At 45.9% G+C, this 25,886-nt stretch overlaps 1 protein-coding gene across 3 annotated transcripts in view; it reads right to left on the minus strand.

Moving 5' to 3' along the window:
• The window catches only part of GLI2 (GLI family zinc finger 2), a 270,831-nt gene that overhangs the window by 186,223 nt on the left and 58,722 nt on the right, over positions 1-25,886 (minus strand). For all 3 annotated transcript variants that reach the window (XM_019480421.2, XM_059727488.1, XM_059727489.1), the window contains one exon: positions 24,250-24,433. In XM_019480421.2, coding sequence (XP_019335966.2) covers positions 24,250-24,412 — 163 coding nt within the window. In that variant the 5' untranslated portion in view covers positions 24,413-24,433. The remainder of the gene's footprint in view (positions 1-24,249; positions 24,434-25,886) is intronic.

Genomic DNA, 25,886 nt, shown 5'->3' on the forward strand with positions numbered 1-25,886 from the left:
TAATGTCACTCCGTTTGATAACACTTTATTTCAATACCGGCATAACTGAGCCTGCGTGTTACTATTTTGGAGCCCGTACTTGTAAGCTGGCTGAAGACAAATTTTAGAGGCGTTTTCTCAATGGCTGGATCCAACTCCTACTGAAAACATTTGGAAGACGCTGAATAGCCTCAGCAGGAAATAGATCATGCCCTCGGGCTGTGTTCATGCTGCTTCCACATCGCTCCCAAGAGCTCCACCGAGAAGTACAATCCTCCCACCCACTCCTGCTCCAGTCACACCCTGCTGGAAATGAGGCAGGGAAGCCAGCCCCGCGGTGACCCCTCCAGCACCCCGTCTCTCAAGCTGGAAACAGAGATTCTGGCAGTAAGGTGCCCTCAGGATGTCTTCACTGCCTCATTTTTGGGTTCGATGAGCAGCAAGCAGAGGCCCGCCGGTGGGACATGCTTCTGATCTCAGCAGAGCTTTCAACAGCGCTGCAGACGTGGTGTAAACAAAAGATTAGGGCCAGATCCTGAAGTTGCCTAAATCAGTGGAGCTGGGCTGGTCGGCACCCGCTGAGGCTATGATCCTTAGAGTGGGACCAGTTTTAATGGGCACGTCTACACGTGCATTATTAATGCACTTTAGTTAAGGTACATTCAATCTAGTACACCCATTGTGAGGTACTAGGCAAATGCTCATTAGCTTGTCTTAATGTACATTAACTAAAGAGCATCATTTTTAAATGACACTTAATGCGCATTAGCCTATTTTAATGTGCATTCAATAAATAGCATGGTTTTAGTGACATGTTAATGCTCATTAAAATAAGCTAATGCACATTAAAGCGCACATGTAGACATGCCCAATAAGACTAGAAGAAAAATCATCTAGGGAATTACACTGCAGAAACAAATAATGTGGCCCCTGATCCTACAAACTCTTCTTACTCCATGTTTAAAATTAAGTAGCAGAGTAGTCTCATTGAAATGGATGGGATTAACCAGGTGCTTCAACTTGAGCATCTGCAGGACGGGAGCCTTATTCTCTTCACGCACGCAGTTGGGTATTTTTCTATGTTTGTAACGCACCTAAGGAGCATTTCTTCTGCAGGTTCGAATGATATTAAAATGAGCCTGACTCCATCGGACTGAAAAAGTCAAACAAGAGTAGCAAAATTTCTCACAGAACTAAAAAGGATTTTTTTTTTCTTCCCCTTTATAAACTCTCCACATGTTACAAGGACACAAGGGATGGAAAAAAACTATTTAATTGCTATTTCCAGAAATATCCCTGCCTAACCCATAATGAGCTCATGCGAATCATAATCCATCTCAAATACAAGAGACAAAGTGATTTCCTTTCAAACAACATCCTTTTTTGGGTGCAGCTCCAAAAGCTTTCCTGCGGTTCCAAGGAAAAATAAAAGCTAGTGAGCTGTAAGGTGGGGAAGGCCAGGAAAGCCAACATACACTTAAGAACAGTTTTTTCCTGAGTGATGAATTTTGTGGGCCTTTCCTAAATGAAAGAAAGGGAGAGGGAAAACACAGTCAGGAAGGGTGTTCCTGATTTACTGTTCTGGCGCCGATTCACAGGTGTCCAGCTGAGCGCCTTTGAACTGATCAGTGCGTCGGTATTTCACTCGGATCGTACATGCCTGTTTAAGGTTACCTGGGCCCATTTCCTACTCCTCCCACAAAGAAAAGGATGAAAACCTGAATAAGGAACAGCTCCATCAAATGACGGTGCTGACCCCGCCGCAGCCAGCACCAGCTCTACGGCATACGCTGCCCGCAGGAGACTAAAAATGTGCAGCTCTCCTGTGCCACAGTTGATAAGCATTTGCTGTCTTAGCAACTTCCGACTTTGCCTTGATGGCAGAACGACCCCGGCCGTACTAGACAACTCCATGATGTATCATCATTCGTTTCCTTTGACCTCCTTGGTTGCACGGGGACTCGGTGTTTCACAGACCACTGAGTGTGCCAAAGCCCAGCTGTGGGATGAGTAATGCAGGAGTAAGCACGATAAAGACTGTCGTCCATCCTACCGGTCCCTTCGGGGACTACTGCTGACCGGAGCTCACCTCATGCACAGCTGGCCTGGTGGCTTCGGGGTAAGGGTCTCACTTATAGCACTAGGGCCCTGGGACAAGAACCGAGGGAAGCCCTGGCAGCCGATGTGAAGATAACGAGACCAAGGTCTGAACCAGAAGATCCTCTTCCCTCCCACAGTACTTCTGGCACGTCAAGCCAGACTGGATTTTGAAATCCCTCCAACCACGGGATCATTGAGGAAGGGTCTGCATCTCCAAAAGCACCAAGCTCCATGCAACCCTGCCCCTGTTTCCAATCACTCAAACAGCCCATTACACACGAGCAGAAACTCCCCATGGGTAGGAAAAACAGAGCTGGCAGTTCAGCAGAGGTAGATGAACAACGTGCAGTAAATGGGATGAATTTTACCTTTTCACTGTTTCCAATTTCTCCTCTCATTGTGGTAAGGTCACCAAAATTGTAGGGTCCCAGCCTATTCACCAGCAGTAGAGGCTGCCACAGCACAAGGCGGGACAAGAAGCCACTTTACTAATGGTCTTGGGTTGAAAGGTGGTGAATGCATGGGCTTCCCTCCCATAATACATAATCCTTTCACCAGAAGTTAGGCCTGCTGGCCAGGCAGAGACAGAGATGTGCATTTCAAGTGGAGGAAAAATCAGATCATCTAGTCCAGGGAGGCTCAACTTCCAGCCCACAGGACTCCCCACAGGACAGGAAATTTGGCGGCAAGGGAACAGTCGCCATTAATAATATCCGAATTCCCAAGCCCCACGCAGCAGGCCAGGTCCGCCACCCTGCTTCTGGATTGGGGCTGGACCATACCCACTTCCCTCCCCATGGGGCTGGGTTAGGGTCTAACTATGCCCCCTCCCCTGCAGAGCTGAGCCATGACCCCTTCCCTCTCCATGGGGCCAAGTCAAGCTCCATTCCTCTGCATTAGAGCTTTCTTGCCCCCTGCTGCCTCCCATGCAGCCGATGCCTGTTGTGCCCCTTTGGGTGCCGGATCAGGAACACCAGCTGGATTCGGCCCGCGGACAGACTGGGCACTGCCAATCCAGCTCGCCAGGCAAAGAGGTTGACCACCACTGATCTAGTTCAGTGGTCTTCACCCTCCAGCTTGTGAAGCCATGTCATCTGGCACATGGGTCTCCCTACAGGATCCAAAAATTTGGCAGTGAAGGGAGCAGTGGCACACCGGAGGGTACCTGTGGATTGGCCCCACACAAAGTATCTGGCCAGTGAGCCTGACAGGTTGAGCACCACTGATTTAGTTCAAATTTCTATACAGAACAGGCCATAAACTTTATTCCAATTACTCTTGTACAGAGGGTGGTAACTTGTGTCTGACTACAGCATTTATTTTTGGAAAACACCCAACATTGGAGACATTGGATCATCAGGAAGTAGGGCTGGAAGGGACCTCAAAAGGTCATCTTGTCCAGTCCCCTGCTCAAGGCAAGATCATCCCACCCAAGTGTCTCTCTAACCTGGTCTTGAAAACTCCCAAGGACAAAGATTACACAACCTCTCTAGGTAGCCTATTCCAACACTTATACACCTTCATAGTCAGCAAGTTCCTCCTAATTTCCAACCTAAATTACCCCTACTGCAGCGTAAGGACTAAGAGCAATGGAGAAGCTCCAGAAATAGAGAATCCTATACTTTCCTTTGGCGTTTGTTCCAACAATTGATCCCCGTCCCAGTTAAAAATCTGTGCCTTGCTTTTAATTAGACCTCATTTGGCTTTACCTTCCAGTTACCAGTTCTTGTTTGGCCTTTCTCCATGGTGAAAAGAGCTCTTCGGTTCCAAGTACTTTCTCAAAAGATATTTACACATTGCAACATGCAATCTCCAGCAATATCGATGCATTACTGCAACTAAAATAAATTCCAGATAGGACATTCATTTCTGTATTCATCCTCTCGCACAAGTATTAGCTCACTCGGCTGCTAAGCCAAACTTGCTGATTCACAGTATGGTATTTAGAAAGGAATGGCCCTTCATTACCCATCTCAACTTTATTGTTGAGTTCTTGGAACACTAACTACAGATCGTGGAATAATTTAATGACGGGGGATTTCGCTCCCTCCTTCTCTACCCCAATATGACTAAATTTATTGATTTTGGATTGCTGTAAATTATAATGTAATTATACTGCGGCACAAGCAGCTTCCCATTTCAGAAATTAAAAAGCAATTCAGGTAAATGATCTTTAGCTACCACGGTACATCCCTGCAGAATTCATTAAGTCTGGGGAATAGCTAGCATACCAAAGACTGCATGGGAAAAAAAATTACATCTAAAATGCTCGCATCTGAAAGATACAGGACTTATTCAGGAACAGGATGGGATCCTGTCTGCTACATTTGGCGATCTTGTTCACCCTGCAACACTGACACCCTATGAACATTATCCCTCATAAGATTTCTAAAGTCTGCTTACAAAACCTGGTTTAAAATAAATGCCCTTCCTTTGCGGTTCGGATGGACAATGTCACACCTGCAGGCCATAGGACTGAGGCTCTGCAAACCCATCGTATCTCAGAAAATAAGCCAGATAAAGCAGGCTGGAGTCCGTATTTACTACACCGTTTCGACGGGAGTCTTTCCAGTAGCACTTCAAATAGTTAAGGCAGGAATTCTGTCCTTGGCAGAAGAGAAGTCATCGCCTCACCTACTTTAGGTGGGAACTAGAAAAACTGAAGCACTGATTAGCAGTGGTCAGGCAAGACCTTAGGGCACCATTGCCAATGGAGGTATTTTATGCCCTCTCTCATCTAAACTTTATGCTGGATACATACATCCTGCCTACATAAAGTTTGCTGCACTACTTTCCATTGGATAATTCGCTCTTCACTTCCTGCCTTAAATCGTTAGGATGCTGCACGCGGCAAAACAGCCATCATCCCATTTCATGCCAGAGGTTGCTGCGTATCCGTGGTAGACGAAGGGATACGTGTGTGTAGTTTGCACGTCATTAAGTCTGTAAAGTGCTTTTGGGATGAAATGGGCTACGTAAATGTAACAGGTTATTAAATTCCCTGGTGCGCGTCCCTGCATTGTAGCCCACAGTGATCTTGCTGGACTGGACCTAAATCTGCTTTTGATTTTGGACTCCCCTTCCTTCTCTCACACCACCAGGTTTTTATCCCTTTCCCACCTTATTGTTGCCCTTAGGACGGCTCCTGTGCAAACCCTGCTTGGTAATAGGAAGCTCTCGGGTTTTCAGATTTGCGCGCATGCCGCCTGCTGCAACTTTCAGTTCATTCCTCCCATTACTTACCTGCTGGATTGGAAGGGCCTAGAACTTCTGCCCCCAATCACTTCCCCTTATATACAACCTGTAATTAATAATAATAGGATGTAAATGCAGCTGCCATTTTTTAAATAGGATAATACAAGCTTCAAGACGTTAGCCAAATGCTGCAGAGATTTATAAACTCGTCCGCAAGGCTGGGCTAGGCAGAAAAGAAGCCAAAACCCTAAGTCTAAAACCTCCTACGTGATCATAAATTTCAGCATTATCTACAAGTTCCTCGTTATGAAAGTTCACTTGTTACGTTATTTTACTTTATCATGGCCTAATTTGGACATTTTTGCAGTGTTCAGCTCAATTCTGAAAACATATGACATACCCCCTCGTCCTCCCATTAGAAACAATCTATTAAGTCTAAACCTCATCCAAACCCAGCTCATAATATCTGGTCTCTATTTATACCACAAAGTGCTTGCCGTGTCCTCTGCCTACCCCTTCTCCTCCCAGTAATACACTCCAGTAAGTGCCAGAGCTGGAGGAGTAGCTAATATTACACGAGAATACACGATGTGATACAAGAAAGTCATTTCGATCCCGGGCCTTTTTGGAGCATGTGCAACCTTTTCAAATTTCCTTACGGAGAGAGTATTTGGTTTTGGCCAGGCATCTGAAACCACTTGCAGGCCACACAGAAGTTACCGAGTAAGCAAATGACATCCTCTTTAAAAATCCTTATGGTCACAAACAGATTTTGAAAACATGTACTTCAACCTCCTCAGCAAATTATTTCTTCAGCCCAGCACCACTGCGAACCCAAAGCCCTTTCCTGAGAGCAAGGGAGCTCCTTCCACCTCCCGGCCCCGTCCTCCCATTTGTTACATGCTCCTCGCCGCCTTTAAACAATGAGGACATTATTATTGGATTGAACCTGCTTGAGCTCTTTTATATAGTTTTAGACCGTATAATTTGATCGCAGCCACAGACAGTTTTACTGCCCTGATTTATACAAAGCCTTGAAAGGATTTAGGGTAAGGGTTTTTTAGTTGGTTTTTTTTTTAGTAAAGAGTATAAGTTTCAAGAAAAATCTTTTCTCTGGACTAGATTTGAAAACAGGCTGCGTGATCTCAAAGGAGTCCCACACCTGCCACCGCGGGGTAAATGCCTCTAACCATTACCCGATGCACTGCAGCCAGCCTTTTGCACCGGGGCCTGCTGAGAAAGCGCGCGCCCTATCATAGGAGCCGTTTAAAGCACTCCTGCAGTAGAAACCCTCTTATTGCCCTAAATGCATCAAAGCATTGACATTATCTCCTGGAACGAATGCTCTCCAGCTGGCTGAACTGCTCAACCAAGGAAAACCTGGGTCAACTTCACCCAGCTTGGCCATCAAACTGAAGCTGAAGATGTTGGCTTCAATTGCTCGGTGCAGGTGTTTGCACCCGAATGGATTAGTAGGGGCCGCGTTGCTAATCCGCCATAAATGTGTTAATTGACGATAAAAAATACTGCGGAGAAGTGGATTTCTCTTTCTTTCATCTACAGCTTCTGAATTCCTGCTAACGCTTCCCCCCCACCGTACCTTCCCAGATGACACAGGCAGAAATCAATATTTCCCCTGACCTCAGCTAACAATGTAATTAACCCGACGGCGGCAGCCAAGTTCACGAAGGTGACAGACAAACAGCAATGATAGAAGGGGGCGAAGACAACAGATGCACAAACAGCCTCTGTTATAAAGTTGGGGGGTGATGAGGAGTCAATTTAAGTCAAGATTTCCCCATTGCTTCTCCCAACCACTTCTCACTGACCCTTCTCCAGATCCCCTGTGAGGCCTTCAAGAGGGCTCCCAGACCAAGACATCCACTTACCAGCCAGTCAGACTTGGATGGGGATCCTACCAGCACTCCTCATACCCCGACAGTTGGATCAGCGTTGAGCACCAGTGAAATGCTGGCCTTCCAGCAAAGCCAACGCACTGCAATACCCCATCATCTGCAGCAATAGGTTACCTTCAAAATCCAAAGTGCTTTTGGCAACCTGCTCTCCTGGATGTATAAGGATTGTATACATCCAGGACAGCATGTCAGACAGCTTTTAATGGGAACGCTGTGCTACTTTGGCAAATGCAAGCTGAAGGCATTCCTGCTTTGGGGGTTCAATCTGAGCCATGGCAAGTCCCCAACTTTCTTAATTAACTCAGCCGATTTGCTGTGTAGAATAAAGGCAAACCTGGCCTGTCTTCATCTAAATCCATACTTTCTCTCACTTACATGTCCAAGACATTCTGTATCCAATAAAGAGACGGTGATCGGTAACTCGCATTACAAATGTCGGGTAACCTAGTTGCTTGCCTTCGCTTACAGGAATATTTCCAAGTGTAATGGTGTATAATGACCATGACGAGGTATAGGTATCCTGTTCCAGGATAGGAAACGGGAAAGGGCTTGCAAGCTGGGTTCCCCATACCTAAAACCCATTCTTCTCACATTGGAAGTCTTGTTTTAATTTTACAGCTGTCTTCTCTCTGGCTGCTATCTATGTCATTTCCATGCTTCAATGGTTGCACCCACCTTTCCATACAAATCCCTGCTCTAGTTTCCTCTCCGTTTTCACGGCAGGTCCTGATTCTTCTCTTTATCTTGCAGACCCTGCAAAAGGCTAGTCCCAGCTGTCACAGTCTTGTTCCTCGGGCTGTGAGTCCAATGGCACTTCGATGTCCTCCTCCCATTCTTCCCTCCTTCTGCAGCTCGCTCTCTTCTGTGCCATGCTTGTTCTCAACTCGTTCGAGATGGCAACCTCAGCCTGTACTTTGTCTCTTAACTGTTTGGGTCGATGATCGATTGGCTTGCCTACAGAGCAGGGATTACATCTTCTTTTGCTGCGAGCTCGCATGGTGCTTGCTGATCACATTCCTGGCACCGCTGCTTATAAAATTCCCCATGTTTTAGATTATGAAGATAGGCTGGAAGAAGTTTTCCAACGGTGCCTCCAGAACTGTTACCACCAACTTTGGAAGCAGATCAATCAAACCGGCAAATCTTGAATTTGGATGAATATTCAAGCAATCGCCCGTTGCCAATGCACAAACAGATATTCAAAATGCTAGACTTGCACTTTGCCACTGTTTAAACACTTGGCCTGTACATTTTGAAGTATGCGATTGCATTTGTTCATTCCCTGCCTCCAATTTCAACCGGTTAAAGCAGGGGAAAGCAACCTACGGCCTGCAAAACCACTGGATCCAGCCCACAGACCCAGATCCGGACTGCGGAGTGGGGACTTTGGTGGCAGGGAGCGTTGTCAATGCTAAGCCGCAGGCAGGTGGTGGAGGGAAGCAGCAGTGACAAGGTCCTAGCGCTGATCTTGAGCCCACCACCGCTGGAAAACGCTGCTGATCCCCGAGCAAGAGCAGTTGGATTTGTGGCAAATGTATGCACTAGCTCTCCTGCACTAGCATGACGCCATAATCTCTGCATTACTGCAGTGTCCAGGGAACATTTCAATCTGCTCCACCAGCCCAATCCTTTATCAAACATAAAGCTCCTTCTAAAACAAATGAATGAGCACATTTCTGTTGTGAAAACTTTTAACGAAACAAGAACCTGGGGCTTAACTAAAGGAAGGCTTTACAGATGGAAAAACAATGTACTCAGGTCTCCATGAGGCAGGAAATATAGTAAAAAGCTTCTTTACGGGAGACACTGCAGAGACCTGCAATGAGGAAAGGCCTTTTGGGTACATTTCTGATCCTCAGACAAAGCTCATTTCTATCCCGGCTCAAGTGCTACACAGGTTAAAGACCTTCTACAACCTGCCGTAAAAGGCAAAAACCACATTAATAGAAAAATGTGTTTCCCCCTCCCCCTTTCCAAATGTATTTTTTATGAGTAAACAGTTCTGTATTAAGACTTATGGTCTTCAAAAGATCCCTTTTATGTCCCAAAGGTAACAGTTTAAGTGATCTTATAACAGCCGTTACTTATCTTTACAACGGGCATTGCACATGAACTCAGTGTCTGGGACTTTCATTTTGCTATATATTTTTAGGGACCAGACATAAATCCAGCCTGTTTCATGTGTCAGGGGCTCTACAGCCAAGTAATGGCCTTGGATTTTATTTCAGAGGCTGAGACGTTGTATGAGCGGGTACTGAAATTAAAATAAACGTGCACATTTGCATCAACTCGATGTTTTTTTGCTCTGCTCACACCGGTGGCAATGCACGCACCGTGCTCCAGAACAGGGATGCCAATGCCTTTTACTCATTCGGCAAGTTCAAAGCTATTTTAAAAGTCACTGATCTCGCTGGAGTATAGGAGCTTGCCGCGAGGAGACTTTTGAGGGTCTCTAACAAACAGTGACAGTTACTCAGGAACATTTTGAAGCAAAACGCCTCTTGTGCCAAAATAAGATGAAACAACAGTGCCTTTCACCCTCCTGCTATTCACTTTAGTGCTAGTGTGTGTGTGTGTGCCTGCACAGCGAGCTAAGGGGATTGAAGACAGGGACTGTGTTTCCCTTACAAGTCTCCATCCCAACTTGCGAGCTTCCTTCCTCCACCGTCTCAGATTTGCACCTCTTTCTCCAAGCAATGGCCAAAGTCTTCACCTTCAGGCAGCAGCTAAGCACTAGGTACTCACACCAAACCACTAAGCTCTGCCTGGTTTGGGGTTGAAATCATGGAGCTCTGTGTGGCTTCTACCCAAAACCACATGTTCATCCAGATTTATCCCAAATTCCCTCGGGTGCGTGAGCCTCAGCAAACCATCTGGTGAACCTGCATGTAATGAACCCCCAAACCAGGGCCGGTTGTTCTCTTGCATATGTCAAATCTGAAAGGTTTATACAGCAATTAACAGCAGTATATTTTACATCTGAGTTTGCCAGATAGGATCTTTGAAGAAAATAACTCTTATTCTATAAAGGTCTATAAAAATAACTCTTATTCTATAACGGTCGATAAATCCTTGGGATATGAAGATGTTTGTATAGCCTCTTAAACATTTTCTTGGCCGTAGGTCTTATCATAAAATGTAAAATGTGTTGCCCCGAACCAAAAAGTATTGTTCTGAACCATGCAACGCTGTTTTTAATAGGGGCTCCTATAACGATCTTATGTTGTCACGTCAGAAAGACAACTGAAGTTATTCTCATAATACACCCCTCTGAGGCAGGGAAGTGCTATCCTTAGCTTGGCAATGGAAACCCGGCCAAAGTCGTCTCCATTCAAGCTCTTCGGTTCAGTGATTGAGTGCTGATCAACATCCTTTCAATCCACGATGCAATTCAAGTGATTATCATTATGCGAATGAGAAACAGCGACAAACAGAAACCTAACAGCTTGTCCAAAATCCCCGAGGAAGTACAGGTACTCCTCACTTAACATCATCCTGGTTAACATTCGTTATTACGTCGCTGATCTATTGGAGAACATACTCGTTGAAAGTCGTGCAACGCTCGGTTACGGCGTTTTTTGGCTGCTGCCTGCTAGTAGGTAACTACAGTGACGTAGTTGGATTCACTTAACATAGTTTCACTTAAAGTCGCATTTTTCCAAGAACTGCGATGCTAAGCAAGGAGTAGCTGTATCAAGAACTGAGACAGGTCTCCAGAGTCCCAAAAACGCGGCCTTAACCATGAGCTCATACCGTGAAAATAAAATAATCATAGCCAAAGACTGTTCGGTGCCTTCACAATATCAGCTTCTGCGAAGCTGCTGACCTTCCTGGAATGCATAATAATTCCTCTCATTAAAACCCGACACCTAAATCAATGTATAAAGTCATCACCTTTGTGTTCCTATATTGTTACTTTCACCTGCTGCTGCGAACACTTCAGAAAGCGCATCACCAACTCTAATTACAGCCTTGACACCAACGAGATTTACTTCTGTGCCAACCTCAAGTCGAACAAACAAGGTGCTTTGGCACGTTCCTGCTTGCATGTGAAACGAGAGCAAGATTAATAGCGCCTGCCCTTTGGTGCCAAGCATAACCCTTTGCTGAATGCGGAACGGGGGAGTCCGAACAAGCAAGAACACACCAAATTATCGAGTTGCTCACATGCAACTGTCTGTGTATTTATTAAAGATCAAGGGTCAGCCACATCGCGGGCGTCCAAGGGAGGTGGTGCTCTCCCCTACCTTGGGGGTCTTCAAGAGAAGGCTGGATAGGCATTTGGCTGGCATCATCGGACCCCAGCACTCTTTCCTGCCTATGCAGGGGGTCAGACTTGATGATCTGTTGAGGTCCCTTCTGACCCTACATCTATGAATCGATGAACATCCAAGCTAGGTCAACTTGTGAGCCTTGCAGAGCAGAGCAGAGCAGAGCAGAGCAGCCAACACTCCCACTCTGGGAAAGTAAAGTATTTCACTTGGGTAAAATCTAAACAGGCCTGACACTTTGAATCCAGTAAGAAGGGCTTGGGAAGTTTTACATACGGACTAGGCTAGCAACAGTTAATTCACTGCAAAAAGCTAAAGCTTTCAATGAACTATAATACAGATTAATCCTTGAAGCAGCACATGTGTGGCTATGGCTACAGGCTAATCTACCCTCCACTGGAGGGTTTTCAAGAAAGCATGGATATTTGAACTTTTATATGAGAAGCAACATAAGTTAACAACGCATCAACTTTAACTGTTAACTTGGAAATATTTATGCTACGAGCCGCGATTCTTAAAACTCAGCCAAAAGGAAGAGCAAATCCACGTGGGAGATAAGAGCATGTCTCTTCTGGAAGAAACACAGACCCCACCATTCAACCCTGACAAGGTAATGTTATTCGGAAGTTGAGATGTTAGTAGCAGAAAATATAAAAATATTTCACTTGGAGAAGTCCTGTTTTTATTTTCCAGGACTGAAAGTATTGCCCCTGGTGTAAAGTCCAAAAAGTAATCACGATGACGGGAGAAGGAAAGAGGAAGAAAGAAAAAACAAAGGCAAGCAGACAGACATCCTCTGCAGACCTATGGATAATGCGAAGAGTTCAGTTCAGAGAGGTTATGCAGAGCCTTTCTGGTTTGTATTCGTGGGGACTCGCACACTGTAGTTGCTTTATTTTATTTCAGTTTTGAAATAAAAATTTATTTAAATAAAAATTTATTTCAGTCACTCCAGGGGCATAAGCCACAGCTCAGCTCTATCCATTACGTTTTGCCTGATTTCTTCCCAAAACCAGTAACAAGTTTGCTGGAAAGCAAATATAAGTTTCTTCAAAATAGATTCCAAGCCTAAGATTTTAATATGACCCCAAACAGAGATCCAATTTAAGTGGATGGCCAGCATATTTTTTCCCCTCCATGATAACTCGCAAACTTGCCTTATCCTCAGCAGTGACTGTTGAGGCCAATTCTCCACCCAATTCGAACCAATTTATAACTTGCTCAACATGTCCAGGTCCTTGATTTAGAGCAGGACGGGAGGCTGCTGACTCCTTTGGTTCCCAAGAAAACATTATTGGTAACACAGCAGCATCTAAACTGGGACCCTAGTGAATTAGGCATGTCCGAGGAAGAAGACAGCCGCTCTCTACAAGAGCACACAATCTAAATTGATAACATGCTATATTTCTTACTAGCGCCGAACACCGTAATATTCCAACATAGCTAGCAAGACGATTAGTTACCTAGCACGCTGTTGTCAAAGCACTATATATTATAAGGATAATTGATACACCTCTCTCGTAGGGTAGGGAAGCAGATCTCCCTTTTACAGACAGAGACAATGCAAGGGTCTGGCTGCAGCTGAGTTAACACCATGCATCAGCGAGAGCAAAGAAGGGTGTTGTAGGCTGAGAGTAGTGAAAGCACTAGGCTGGGAATCCCATCATCCATTCCCCGTGTAACCTGGCCTAAGGTACTTACAGGGAAGTGCGGCCTGCACCTCAGCTCCCTTGTCTGTGCAATGGGGATAAAAGCATTTCCCTATATCGCAAGGCTTTCTCAGGTGAAAGTGTAAATACATTAAAAATTGCGAGGGTGCAGGTTGTAACGGTACCGGTCTAAGGACACAGGCAGACAAGGGTTGTTGGGTAAATCTGAGATCTTTTATTAGATCAACTCAAATAGTTGGAAAAATTCTTTGCAAGCTTGCGATTTTTTCCAATGACCTGGTATCTTTTATTAGACCAAATCCAATAGTTGGCAAAAAATTGCAAGAAGAATTTTTCCAACTATTTGAGTTGCTCTAATAAAAGGTATCAGATTTACCCAAAGAACCTTGTCAGCTTAAAAACTGCGAGGCACTCATATGCTGGGGCAGTCGAAGCCCCGGGAGTAAAGAATATTGATAGAAATGAGCTCGAGACAGAGCTTGCAAGCTCCCCGCTCCGGGAACAGGCAAGGCCAGGTAGTTTGTGTTCGTACAAAGATCAGCACTGAGAAGCGAAGAGAAATACGATCATGTTTTATTCACACGATCCATCTCGACTCCTCCGCTGCATTCACTGCCGCGCGCAATTGGGAAAGCCCGTCTCATTTCCCGGGCTGCAGTTTAAGTGGGAGGGGAGCAACGCAGCATCCTCCTTCCCACCTAGGTGCACGGCTGTCTTTTCAAGGGGCTGCAGCCATTCTTTAGGGAGTGCCGGGAATACGAGTCCCGTTTCTTGGGGCCGGTATTGGATGCACGGCGTTTTTAAGAACATTTTTCTCTGCCACTTGCCTGACCCCAGGAGCAGTCCCACTGCTCCGCAAAGGCAGCTGCGGAGCGCTCTGCCAAGCCCTATCAATTATTTAGCGTCAAAAGGAAGACTTAATCTGTGTGATAAAAGAATGGATTTTATCTAAGGCTTGTTCTCTTTAAAGTGATTTACACAACTAGCCTCTCCAGTTGCTTGCCTTAATGTAATTATTTACTTTTGCATTAACAGCTTTCCTCCACTCGGGCTATTTTTAGGAGTCTTTTGTAGCATTTAGACATTACTAGCTTTCCCGCTTCTGTTTAGCGAGAGTTTTAAATTGCTCGACTGGGAAACGGGTGCTAAAGCGCTGATCTCGCGAGTGCCGGTGTAAACTAGAAGTAACTCTACTGACTCTGCTATCGGTGCGGCTGGGGAGAATTCGCTCCTTTGGCTTCCCAATGTGAAGTGGAAGTCAGATTCACAGTTTGAACGCAGGAAGCCGTGCTTGCAGACTGTTTTGGTTGGCCACGACCATCGAGCACAAAGGAGGAGTATTACGACGTGGATCTCATGGCAATAAAAAGAAAGAACAAATTGAACAATGGATGTTATGAGCAATGCAATGTTTTGGCTGATGCGGTTTGCTGAAAATCTTGCTACTGCAGGAACTGGACGCCCGGTTTTAAACACCAAACGTGACCTCCGGTGTCTTCAGAAATGGCTAGAACTCGCCCAGACACAGCATGAAAGGAGAAGAGGACTGACAGCCTAGGATTCAAAGCCTGGGATTCGGGGCTTCATCCTTGCTCTTCCACATACAGCATGATCTTAGGCAAGTCATTTACTTTCTCTGTCTCGATCATCTGTAAAATGGGCATAAAGGTAGCTAAAGAAGGAAAGGAACAACAAAGTTTGAGCAGATACTGTGGCAATGAGGGCCAAATAGGCCAACAAACCCCTATAAAGTCATGCCTGATAAGGCAACAAAGAGTGAGGTGGTTGCATAGATATAAGTGAAGGTCAAGATACAGCGATTCCCCGGAGCCAGTGGCATACAGGGAGGGATATGGCTAGCATCATTATACTCCATTCTAGCCTTTAACTTCATTCAAATGACCAGGTACAACTCAAGCAGCTTTTGCTGTGAGACCAGCGTGACATTTGCACTCGTTCCTCTGTAGCCCTAGTGAAACCCTGTAACCACTGAGCCACCCTGCCCCGTCTCGAAGGAAGTACAGGGCAGTATTCCTCTGGGATTCTCTACTCCACACGTTCCCAAACTTTTTCTAATTGCACACCCCCGTCCAGATTAACCAGCTGCCCACGTACCCCTACCAGCACACATTTGATGTTTGAACCCCTAAAATGCAAATGCTTATTGTAATGGGAATTAAATCTGCCATTACACAATTTCTCCCACGTACCCCCCAGAGATGTCTTGCGTACCCCCTGGGGGTACGCGTGCCACAGTTTGGGAACCCCTGCTCTACTCTATTATGCATCGCATAACAAAAGCCACTTAGCTCTCGTTCAGTGCCTTTCATCCATGACATCCTTTAAAAATAATCCTTATAATGTTCTGCAAGGCATGGGTGGTAAGATCTGTTTTACTAAGGGAGAGTGTGCCAAGCCCGGGCACATGGGTAATCGGTCTTGAGGTGGGATCTAAACACAGGAGTCCTCTTGCTCTAGTTCTGACCATACCTTACCTCTCTCCATATAAGCTTAAGCAAATGCGTTGCATCCAAGCACTTCATCTCCATCCTGTAGCATTGCATTTATTTTTAAAAACATCAATCAAAGACAGGATTTCAGTCTATCCCCAAAACAGTGCCATACCTGAACTCTCCCCCCGCCCCTGACTATCTAGACAAGACCTGAACCACGCTCATCTCTATTTTTAATGCATGTGGCACAGCCCAGGGAGGCTACAGACCCCAACTTGACCTACAAATATAAATGAGGAGGTTGGCTGGTGTTTTAGCCTACAGCATTAATTGGATTGATCACATTCAACAAGTGCATCCCTGCATCTCTATTATCACCCCATCAAGGTGTTCACTGTGCGTGAAGTGCCTTCTGCTAATCGTTTTCTCCGCTGCTCCCCTTTCCCAAAAGCCTGATCACGGAGACAGCCATGGGAAAGAAAGAGCAGGAATGGAAACAGCACTGCTTCAGAAAGCAGTATAAACGTAAAAAAGCTATACACCTCCGCTTCATAGATACTTGGGAGGAATTGGAGAAGAAACCTGTGGGCACAGAAAGGACGCTGAAGAAATGTGCTCTATTTTTCCAAAAAGATCTGTGCAAAGCCTGCAGAGCTTGCTGAGCTCTCGCCGACTGGGCTGAACGTGGATCTGAATTATGTATTCAAATGCTGATTAGAGAGTGACCTTCAAAAGGGTCTGGAGATCATATAAGAAAGGTCCTTGCACTGCCCATTTCAGAGTAAGGAAGGGGAGGACAGCACCAGAAACTGCATGCAGCAAACACAGTAACACAGTCGAGGGAACTTGTTTAATTTGAGTAAGAAGGAATTTGTCCGTAGAAGGGAAACACAAAGGCCATAACAGAGAAGTCAATGGAGGAGGTGCGGTCACGACTCCCCTATTCCCCAGCAATGCCCATGGGGAGTCAAGAAAATGAGGCAAGAGAATGCATATGGGCATTTTATTACTTTGTCTAGGCCAGATGGGCGGTGAGACCCCATTTCCAGAAAGGGACAGCACCAAGAACAATGCCAGAGAGACCAAGGAAAGATCCAGTGCTGCAGCCTACTCAGATCAAGGGAAGCTTAACCCATGGGTCCAGTGTGGGACACCCAACACGGCAGACGGGCGAGTGTCTGGTCAAGAGCGACTCTGCCGTGACCATATACTCCACTATAGTAAATATCTAGACACCGATCAAACCCAGGCTACGCGTTCCCCAAACAGCTGCCGGTATAACAGACGACACATGAGCAAGGGACGAGACAAGCAAGCACGTGAGGTCGAGTGAACTGGGAGCGCTGGGTAGCAAAAATACCACGTGCCAGCTCTTAGACCATGAAGAGCAGCGATCACAAACATGACACCAGCCTGGCTGTCATCAGCCTGCTTTTCCTGTACGAAAAGGACTTGCAGAAGGATGAGGCAGTAGCTTTAAGGCTTTTGCCTGGGAACTTCCCCATACATGGTGGGGGGAAAGGGGAGGATGGTAGGCCAGCGATCTGGTTGGAGAAGCAGAAACCTCAGTGATGGAGGCTTATTTGCTTGGTGCAGCAAAGATGATGAAAAGCCACCGTGGATTTCAATGGGTGCAAGGTCACGGGACCAACTTACTGAGCTTGACTTCTTATCAGCTCTTCCACAGGAACTGCCTGTATGCCCGCCCTTACCCCACGGTAAGTGCCTGCTTAGCCGTGGTCACTTGTATCCCTTTCGTTGAGGTCTGAGCCCTGCCAATTTAGCTTCCATCCACTGTAGGATAAAAACATACACAGGCAGTAACTGTGATATAGCTGATCTACAGTAAAGCCCCATCCTTTTACCCCATGGCCAAGCCAGGCTGGATCAAAACGGAGCAACGCGGCAAGATCCCACACAGCATCCTTGTCGGAGCCACCCAGGGCACGTTTCGCTGTGTAACGTGCCATAAGTCAGTCCGTCGCATAATGCGCCTCCCTTGATTGCTAGCTATTGAAGCTACCAGTGCCGTTTGGCCTACCTTGAATACTGAGAACAATGGACACGATAAGAGAGAAGGCATTTAGCAAGGTCACAAGGATTCCTGCTTAGCATGCACACCCGTGCTCTGGGCGACGTGGCTGGAACACGCTCCTCATCTCCTTGGCTTGCCTGTGTATCAGCTAAAGCACTTTGCACCTGGGGGACTGTTTCAAGAGCTGGAGACACTGCTCACGGGCGCAGACTGCTCATCACCCGCTAGCTGAGAGAAACGGCACGGTGTCATTTGGTTTTGACCTCGTGCATTTTGTCCTTCCGGGCCTCTAGTCCCTCCTGGACAGCGGGGTTCAGGTACGCGACATGGGGTGAACACGCAGGCAAGCACAAATACAGTATTTCAAGACCAAGGACAGAATCAGCATTCTCTAATCACCCCTTGGAGTACCCAAGAGGGGCTCTGTGGACGGAGACGGAGACACAACTGATTTACTCCAGAATAACCTGACCCGACTCCAACATGGAAGAGGGGAGGACGCACAAGACAGCCAGCCTTATGCTGGTGGAAATCACTCCACTCTGGGGTCAAGTTACCCCTTGACATCAGGAGGGACTGGACCAATTGTGTGTCCGCTCTCCTGATCTAGCTCACCATGCAATACCCGTTTGCTCCGGCTCCACTGGCTCTCCCACCATACAGTGGCCTGGTTTAGCCGGGTCCACGTCTTAGTACAGATTAAATGGGCTACAGAATAAAATCTGGGGTTAATTATACCACAATAATCGTGTTGCGTTTGTGCCCAAAGAGCCCGGCCACAATGACAAACGACAAGAGTGGGACCACAAGAGTTTGCCAGCAGCAACAATGAAGTCCATTTATAGGCCAGCAGGTGACAAAAGGTCCCTTCATGCACAGGAGAAAACCTGAGACTCATGACTGCTGTTATTGGGTTTCAGCAGCCAAAATGGGAGCTAGTGTGTCAGACACTGTCCACGCACGCAGCACAAGGCAGACTCGGCTATGGACAGCTTGCGGTATGGGCAATGGGAACCTCCATTTCACCGGTGGACATCCCCCTGCCACTCATCCTCACCCCTCTCGACAGCTGACCCGGGCAAGCAGAATAATCCCAACACCTGCAAGAAGCTCACAACAATTAAATCCCAAGCCGGGAGTCTAAAATGCCTTTCCCAGAAGGGCAAAATTATGAAGAATGCTGTTCGGAGGAGAGCTGAGCCTGGTGAGACGGAGAGGAGAGATGCTTCTGTTTCTGATGCGCTTCTCAGGACCCTCTCCACCCATTTTTTTATTGTACTAGGGGCTGCTGCAACTTGTGCGCTTCTTCCATCTCACTGACATAGTCTTCCCATAATCCAGGACTAAGACAAGCCGAGCGGCACACGGACGCTGTGCCAACACCACTCCTGGGTTGCTTACAGAAGACCCCAGGAGAGCAACGCGGGGTGCTCTTTGCCCTTCTCTTCCCCCTACTGAAAGGGCCGAGCGTGCTGCTTCGGTAGCGCTCAACATCCCTACCAACCCATACATCCAGCCGTCGCACGGTCCCCCAAACGCCGACCCTTTGCAGAACAGCCCCGCATTTGGGCCTTGCAATACATCCGAAGGCGGGAGCTATATTTCATCGAGAGAGGCACTAATCTTAAAAGACTGCTACCTACTGGAAAAAGTGCAGCTTGAGCTTCCCTGCTTCTACAGCTTGGTTTTCCCGTGTTTACAGCAAATGACTTGTTGAACTTCATTATAGACAAAGTATTTCCATAGATCACAGGCAGTGAGACCTGTGCAGCTAACATAAAATAAATTACCGCCCCATGATAAATGGTTCTATTAGCAATCCAGATTGTTAAACTCAGATAGAACAGAATGGAGGGAGCACTGCCCCATTCATTCTCCCTCCGGCAGATACCGAGTTGTAAATAGGTTATTTTGTGTGTAAATAACACATTAAAACTCAGCATTAGCCGTGTCTTTTGATAGAGAGGAAATTGTTCCAAATAAATAATCCCGGACAGGAATGTAAAATAAGCCAGATTTAATAGTGCATGCCTGCTGCAGCCGTGTTAAACATGACTAAAATGATAAACCCCAGAATATACTAATAGTAAACTATGCTCTGACATCAAAGTAATGAGGCTGTATTTTTACCCAGCTTTAGAAATGCTAAAATTAGTCTTGACAGAACCAGACATCAGAAAAATGTTTCAAACATAAACACCATCAATTTAGAAACTGGGTGTTTGTGTCCCGGGAGGGGAGTTGAGAGGGGACGGTGCATTCTGGGTCTTGTTAATACCGGGTCGTTAGCCCCTTCTACAATTTTGATTTAATTTCGGATCGGGAATCAGAAGTGAGCCCCCTCTGCCAGACAGCTCAACAATTTAAAGTGCGACTTATTTATAATATAGCTGTCAACTCAACCTGGCCATGCACATAGGGAGAGACAAGCCCTGCACCCTTGAAGCCAAGCCTGTTCTTCATTATATGGGGGGAAGTCCTGAGACCAAATGCAGACTCTGCCCTTTGCCCTGGGAAGGAATATGAACTGCATTCAAAAACCCTGAATATTGCAAAGTATGCTCCAAAAAATGAGGCCGCGACTGCAAAATGTGAGTGCCTCTATTTCCTGAATATCGCCATCAAAACCTCCCCCTGCAAACACGCACGCTTCTGGAAACCGAAAGGGGGGAGCGCCTCCTTTGCCAGTGTGATTTATAGAAAAAACAGAAAATTAGAAGATGTCATTTCTGCGAGACCAATTTCTGAACATCTGATCAATGGGTTACTATAAAAAAAATGTCAAAGAAGAGCTCTAAAATGGCAGCTTTAGGAGACTACAAATATGAGATGCAGATTGTTCGTGCGAAAGAACCCCTCGGCACGGACGGCATTCACAATGCCAATCTCTTTTCCTCCAGCCATAACTTCATTTGTTCAAGGCTGCAGACAGCATTTGGGACCAATATTCAGAGCCGGCCAAGTTGAACCGGGAAGGGAGAAAGTCACAAAAATATATAAAAGCCACACGGGTTCTTAAATTGCTTCATGAATATTCGGGTTACTGCGTCACTTTATCACGCCTTGATTAGAAACAGATCCTTGTGAATAGATTCAGATCTGACAAGGAAAAAAATGCTTTCGTCAGAAAAACTTGGTCTCTTGACAGCTGACCAAACTAAAAAAGGCTCAGACACAAGCAGAGGAGGAAGAAAGAGGACCGTGGAGCACGTTTGTCTGGATCTGGAGAACACGTGTTGCAGCTGCAACGTTACCATGGAATAATGTCGTAGGTAGGCAGCGCCAATAGGGAAAGTATAATCTATATAATAAATTAAATCTAGGACTTAGGTTGGAGCAGACAGAGACATGTGGCCTTTGGGAGCTGAAAAACTCAAATGTTTCAGGACCGCCCCCCTCTTTTGGGTATGCCTCTGCCTCAGTTTTCCATGTCTGTAAAATAGGAGTATACAAACAGCACCCATCTCACAGGCCTTTTCCAAGTAATTAACCCACATCTGCTAAGAACTTTAAGCATGAAGATTGCTATCGAAATGCTAAGTATGGTTATGCACGTCTGACTAAATCACGGTTTACACATCGCTCGCAAGGATGCACTGGTCGAATAAAAAAAAAATCACCAAAACCTCATATCCTCTTTTATATTTCCTGGAGCATCGCGGCGACATCACTGCAACCCTCCTACGTAAATGAAGCAGTCCAATTAATTTTCTATATCTAGGCAAGTAAACACACATAAGCACACACCACTGGCCTTTCGAGGAACTTTTCCACTTCGGAAACCCTCACTTCATCCTATTCAGATTACAGAGGGAGATCTTCAAAAAATAAAATAACATTCATACTGTTCGCAAAGTTTCTAGGCTACTATCAGATCTGGAGCCTACTTTACTGCTAGCCATTTTAGGTAATTTATTAACACTTCTTTTCACAGCATGATATAGATTTTGCTCTTTACATCTCATTACACAATGCTTTCATCATACTTCTCCTGACATCTTCAAACAATCTTCTTCTTACTCTTCCACTTCGGTTTAATCAGATGAGAAATGTTGAGCTTGTAAATCATTCATTTCAGAGTAGATAGCACTGAGCTAATGTGAAACACAATGTCACATGCATAAAAAAAGAAACAAGTCTCCAGTTGGAAACCAAACGGGTGGAGAAAACTCAGCTTTGGGGGCAGATTCTGGTCTCGGTTCCACCTTTATAAATCCAGAAGAATTGAATTGTCTTCGATAAAGTTATTTCAGATTTAGGTACCAATCTCAGAAAGCATTCTGCTCACAATAGCAGCTAAGCAAGCACTAAAAATTAAGCCTACGCTAAAGTCTCATTGACATCAATTGGTGTTTATAACATGCCCTAGGTGGTGGGTGCTGTTCTGGACACGTATCATGTTAAAGAGATGCCTCGATGTTTTCCAAATCAAAGTCTTATGCTTATTTAGCAGCGGTCAGATTTGGCCTCTTGATGGCAGATTTGCAGATGTCACTCCCACAAATTTTTCCATTCCCTAAATACGAACAAGTAATTGTTAAAAGAAGTTTAGCTCCCAGCCCGTTCAAGACTGGATTCAGCCCAGCCCCGTCTCCTAAGCATTACTTTGTAAGAGCTCTTCTGGGTTTTTTAAGAGACTCTTCCTTGGTTGACAAGATTGATCAAGGAGATGAACGGCTCTGGTATGCTACATACCAACAGCAGTCTCCTTGTCCCGTACATTTGAACTTTCCGCTATGTTTCTTAGCTCTAGTGAGAGCTTTGGAAAGAATGGATGCGTAAAACAGATTTATACAGCTGGTGCAGGAAAGGCCGGGGTAGCTATCTTAGCTCTGCCAACTGAAAGCAAAACTCAAGTTACTAACTCTTGCTACCTACACCATGCAGCAGCCCATACATACACTTGCTGCTTTCTTGAGATGAGTAATTACTAGGCATGCAAGGAGGAATAGGAGGATTCATTTTGAGGTAGAAACTCACTAGCTCTACAGTGTATTTTTTACTTACAAAGCCCTGGGGATGCCACTGGTCACACACACAAATGGTAGAGATCTAACTGCCTTTCCACACCGTCCTGGGAGAGGTCATTCTGCTTCTGTACCCAGCCAGAAGGTAATACTGCCCACCTGAGCCAAGAAACCTTCCTTTCCAGGCACCTGAAAACATCACCAAATGCTGAAAGAGCTCCTCGCGCTGGCATTCAGAGCTGGGGTATAAGCAGCCATTCGGAGACGGATGCAGCTTAACAGGCGAGAGACAAAAGGGTAATAGGATCCTACACAGCCATTATAACCCCCTGTTTAGAAACCATATCCTTTCCTCATTCGGTCTTAACACTGCTAAGCACTCCCAGTATCAATCGCCACGTTTAATTTAGGGTCCAAATACTGGTTGCCAACACACAGTATTTACTTGCAGAGCGGGATAAGTCTGCCACATGCACATGGCATGAGCTCTGAACCCCGCTGTCTTATCAAAGTAAATTCCCCTTGTTTTAAGAGGCTGCGCTCTCATCAAGTGACTTGCATCCATGAGCCCAGGGCTGCCCTTTGCTCCATCCTATGGGCCCGGGAGACGGCTCCTCTGCAGGCTGCGAGTGAAATTTTCCCTAGTGCGAAGGGGCCCGCTCCAAGTGGCTTCGCTCCCTTGTACCTCCAGAGTTAATGAGATGCAGCTGGTTGACCTTCCTGCCTGACTGAGAGTTTACACACTGCCTTTAAATGTGGCAAGGTTTCCCCCCTACTCAGTCCTGCAAGGAACTGATCCACCTTTTCCTCTCTTCCCTGAAGGAGCACAGCTGGGCAAAGAAACAGGCCAACGTGCCCCCGCTGTCTGCCATTGCAAGTCATGTTTAAATTGCTGCCTATACTATCAATATATCGACGTGCAACCCTTGAAACCACTGGAGTCCACAAGGGTTTTGCCACTGGCCTCAATGGCAATATGCTCAAACACTTAGTGAACGTGCTCAATGGGGAGAAGGAAATCAAGTTCTGGACTATTTCTGATGCAACAGAAATATTGAGAAATCGGGGGAGGGAAAAAAAAAATCTGTACTTGTGTGCCATCTTGCATGGTTCAGAGCGATCCAGGGTCTTTCCCTAGCAGCAAAACACCAACAGCAAGGACCAAAAAGGCTACAGCTGTCATTAGAAAAATCAAAGCAGATGCAAGACGCGTGCACCATTTGCTATGATGACGTTAATACGAAATGTGCTTAGCTTTACCAACCCCACTACCTGACATTATAATATGTAACAGAAATATGCCCTGTGCATCACAGAAAGCCAATCCACAGTGTGTGGCAGTGGCCGATGGTCAGAAGTCTCTTCCGGTTAAATTTAATTCAGATTTGATTCCACGTCAGTGGAAACTTTGTTTTCTCTACCCCTAAATCCAATTTTGTCAGAAGCGATAGCAGACTAGTGTGGTACAACGACCTGGTGCACTGCATACAACGGCAGAGCGCCTGCAAGCTATCAGCCTTCGATCCTGGTGACCTTCTCAGGCTGAGATCCCCAATAAACTCAGCATGTTCACACGAGGACATATGCCACCATTCGTATTAAATTGTAACAGTCTAATGAAAGACACCCCTGCTGCTTTCAAAGTGTGGAAAACATTAAGTACCTCCTTGTGCCACCGCTGCCGCCGCCGCCGCCGCCGCCGCCGTTGCCGCTGCTAAGGGAGCAGGTTTCTTCCCCGTCTCTGTAAAGCTATTCCCCTCCAGAATTGCACCTTTCCCTTCCTTTTTCCCAGCAGCAGTTGAAGCAGAAGTTTCCATCTTAGACATGCATATTCCAGCTCAGCAACCCTAAGGAACACAAAACACACACACCCACGTTTCAGTCATTTCTTGAACAGAAGAAAAAGCAAAAGCAACGCCGCAAGGGAAAGCCCAATGCTTCGCACAATGCAGACATAAAGGCCGACGACGATCGGCTACGTTCCTCACCCCGATAACTGGAAACAGAAACGGCCTACGATTCTGCAAGGTATCGAGTGCTCTCCGTTCCCCAGCACCTCGCAGCTGTTGAAGACACTCAAGACCTCAACGGTTTCATTCAGTTCTTCCAAAAAAATAATAAAAGCTCTGACTGGATTTGATTTTGTAGGTTATGATATCCTTAGTGTAAAAACAGGGTGGAGGGAGTGAGAGGAGGGGGAATTGCAGGCCTCTAAGAGAGAACCACTGACAGCGGGGAGGAAGGAGACTGAGGATGGGCCAGGGGTTTTGTATGAATGAAGAGCATGGAAAGTGGTAGCGAGATCCAGAGGTTTAGTCCACATGACCACGAACCATTTATCACGTGCCGAGCCGTCACAGCGATAACTCAGACTGCCCAGAAATCTGCTGTTTGCCTGGATGCAAATACATTCTTTTTTAAAATGAAAAACAAATCTTTTTGCTCAAACGTGCCCTTTCCCAATTTTTTACCCACCTGAAATAACAAGACAAAGCATATCCTTAAGACCCTACTCAGCACTTAGTGGCCAGGGAAAACTTCCCTTGCTTGTTGACGGGTTCTTCCAGCCCCAAAGTCAGAGGAGAAAAATCACCCAGAGTTTTGCCAGAGTAAGGAGGGGTGAAGGATGCATTGACCAGTATCTTACAGTGCAGAATAGCAAAGAATATCAAAATACCAGCCAATCTTTCCCAGACCTGGCCCACACCAACCGGCTGGTTCTGCAAGGAAAAAAATGTATCCCTGGATAATCAAATGCACCCCAAAACTGTGTTTTCCTTACACACACTTTCATTTCTGACCTCCAGACACATTTACTTCTCTGTAGGCATCCTCCCAACTTTAACTTACTTTATTTTAAACATCTCTGTTGGCCCACTATAGGAGATGTGTCGGTGGCATATACTGAAACCATCCGGCAACTTGGAGCAGTCCTACCGCCTTTCTACAGGTCTTGGGGAAACCCACAGCTAGATCTCTTTCCCTGTTCTAGTTTCAATTGTCATTCTTGTAAACCATCCAGCACTTGAGATTTACTGGAGCACAGTAGCTGCTTAAGTTACAGGAATTAACTGGACCAGCCAAAATACTTCTGGGAAACCAGAAGGGAACTTTCTGACCCAAGTGAGTTTGACTGTCACTGCATCAATCCAAATCTTCCTCACGTTGCCTTGGCGAGCAAAGATGAACAGAGTAGTGAGCAGCCTGGATTAAAAAAAAAAGTCCACCAATCTTAAAAACCGACCTTCACATAAAATACCAGCAACTCCCATTTGTGTTGCATGCTGCACACATTTCATC

This window comes from Alligator mississippiensis, chromosome 4 (genome assembly GCF_030867095.1).
Source record: "Alligator mississippiensis isolate rAllMis1 chromosome 4, rAllMis1, whole genome shotgun sequence".
Classification (NCBI taxonomy): Eukaryota; Metazoa; Chordata; order Crocodylia; family Alligatoridae; genus Alligator; species Alligator mississippiensis.